This window comes from Gavialis gangeticus, unplaced genomic scaffold (assembly GCF_001723915.1).
Source record: "Gavialis gangeticus isolate Ggan-Ray unplaced genomic scaffold, GavGan_comp1, whole genome shotgun sequence".
Lineage (NCBI taxonomy): Eukaryota > Metazoa > Chordata > Crocodylia > Gavialidae > Gavialis > Gavialis gangeticus.
The window spans coordinates 24,828,025-24,830,152 of record NW_017729000.1 but is presented as its reverse complement, the minus strand read 5'-3'; the positions used below and the strand labels follow the sequence as shown (position 1 = coordinate 24,830,152).

The 2,128-nt window shown below is 49.2% G+C and overlaps 1 protein-coding gene across 1 annotated transcript in view; it reads right to left on the bottom strand.

Moving 5' to 3' along the window:
• Nucleotides 1-2,121, bottom strand: part of HTR4 (5-hydroxytryptamine receptor 4) — a 363,305-nt gene extending 361,184 nt beyond the window's left edge. Inside the window, exon 1 of the mRNA XM_019506454.1 lies at nucleotides 2,026-2,121. Within this exon, the coding sequence (XP_019361999.1) occupies nucleotides 2,026-2,059 (34 nt within the window). The 5' untranslated portion in view covers nucleotides 2,060-2,121. The remainder of the gene's footprint in view (nucleotides 1-2,025) is intronic.
• Nucleotides 2,122-2,128: the final 7 nt, after the last annotated feature.

The following is a 2,128-nucleotide window of genomic DNA, read 5'->3' as shown; positions in this document are numbered from 1 at the left end:
ATTTCCATACACACTTTTTTTTTTTTTTTAACTTTGAGTCTCTTTCACATAAAGTAGAAAAACATGCAGTCATCACGACGTAACGGATTCCGAAGTGCTAGCTCAAGTCAGCTGGGAGCCCTGTTTGGGTGCTCAGACTTGATAAACCAAGGCTTATCTGCCCACTGCACTGAAGCAGAACAAATTGCAGCTGTGTAGTTTTAATTACTTAAGACTTTTATGAAGTTTCCATGGGGGAAGTTTGTTTTGGAGTGGGAAATAACTGGTTGGGAAAAACTGCCAGTTCAAAGTTTCACAAGCTGCCTTTAAAAAGGTGCTTCATAAGCCCCAGTCACTCTCGCGCACAGTGAAAGTGCCCAAGGCAAAGGGACTGCTGCTCCCTCTCCCTTGCACACAAATTCATAAATTAAAACTCACATTCAAACCAACCATTTTTTTCAGGGCATGATCCAGCGCTCATTGAAGTGAATGGAAAGACTCCCTCCTACTTCAGTGGGGTATGAAGAAGGCCTCTGGTGAGATGGAGTCTAACTAGGATGATGTTGCTAAGCATTATCTATCCTCAGTCACAGGAGGTTAGAATGGACCCTGGTTTTCCCTGTCGTATCCAAGCCCCATGAAAATCTTTTCACTCTGCACACACGTGTATGCAGCTGCAAAGCAGAAAGCTGCTTTATTCGTAATAGCACTGGTACTTACCAGGAAACATGTATCCCTCTAGCAAGTGACAGCACCTCTAACATAAAGCTATTTAACATACCAATTCCAACAGGCACTCAAATTTCCCCTCCTGCCCAGCACGAACTTCTGAATATGATGTCCCCATTTCTCTATCTCCTTGCTGCCACTTGGCACATGGGAAGAGAAGATACCTTTCACCTTCACATGGTTTATTGACCATTATTGATAATTCCAGCAGACCAAAAAATACCATTGCCGTTAACAAACTCAGTGGCATCAAGTTAAATGTGCCATGGCATGTTGTTATAACGATTCATTAACCTCCAAGGCACCAAGACTCTATAGTGATAAACAACAGTACAAACCGGATAGATACATTTCTCATAATCAGATGTATGTCAGATGAATGCCATAAACAGCAGCCTAAATGTTACGGGGTGTCTGTCCATTATTACAGATGCAAAATTTGTACGTGGAATTGTAAGAACTGGGTGTGTAACCCTGGTAGATTTGTATGTATTTGCAGGCACAATTACTAGGATAGTGATTTTACAAGCAAATGATGGGCATGCATTTTTAGATGTCCAGTTCTAAAAATCTAGACCAGTTCCTTCAGACCCAAGTAGAGAAGCTCCTCCTTGGTGCAACTGCAGACTTCAGTAGGTTTACACAGTGAAAACAAATTAATACCCAGGTCACCACGACTGGATTTAAAAATGGCATGGAGATAATAATTACTCCCAAACACTTGGCAATTTACAACTGTAGTCACTAGATAATGATTTCGCTCAAGTAACCTTAACTGGGCGGCATCTCCTGCGCGGTAAGAGGCTAGTTCTAGCTGCAGGACACGTGCAGGCGGGCACGGAGATGGACAAGGGCTCTCTGAACCTCTCCGCTGCAAGTGGTGCTACTCAACCTTTTCTTAAGACCCCCACTTAAAATGCCAGCTCTTCCTTCTCCCTTCTCGTCTTCCACTCCAGACAACAGCCCTGCACAAGTCGGCTGCAACGAGCTCTGCCCGGGATGTTTTTAACACGCCGCCAGCTCCCAAGTCCTGTTTGCCCACCTAACCCTGCTGGAGAGGATCTCGGGGCCGCCCGGTTGAGACTCCCAGACAAGGCGGGCGGGAAGGGACCTCTCCCAAACCAGCCCCAGATACAGCCTCCCTGCCAGGCTCTGGGCTTAAAACCCTCTAAGGACGGGACGCTGGGAGGAAAGCCCGCCCCGCTTCCCTGGAGCCCGTGTCCCGTCCCGGCCACCGGTCACTCCCGCGTGGCAGCCCCGGCCAGCTGCCCGGGGCAGCGCTCGCTCAAGGATGCCAAGCCCCGCGCGCCCCCTTACCATTGCCGGGGCAGAGGCGGGGTGCGCCGGGCATGGCACAGCCCCTACGCGCTCGGCCGCATCCTCCCGCGCCGTGCCGTGCCGGGCCGGGCCGGGCCGGGCC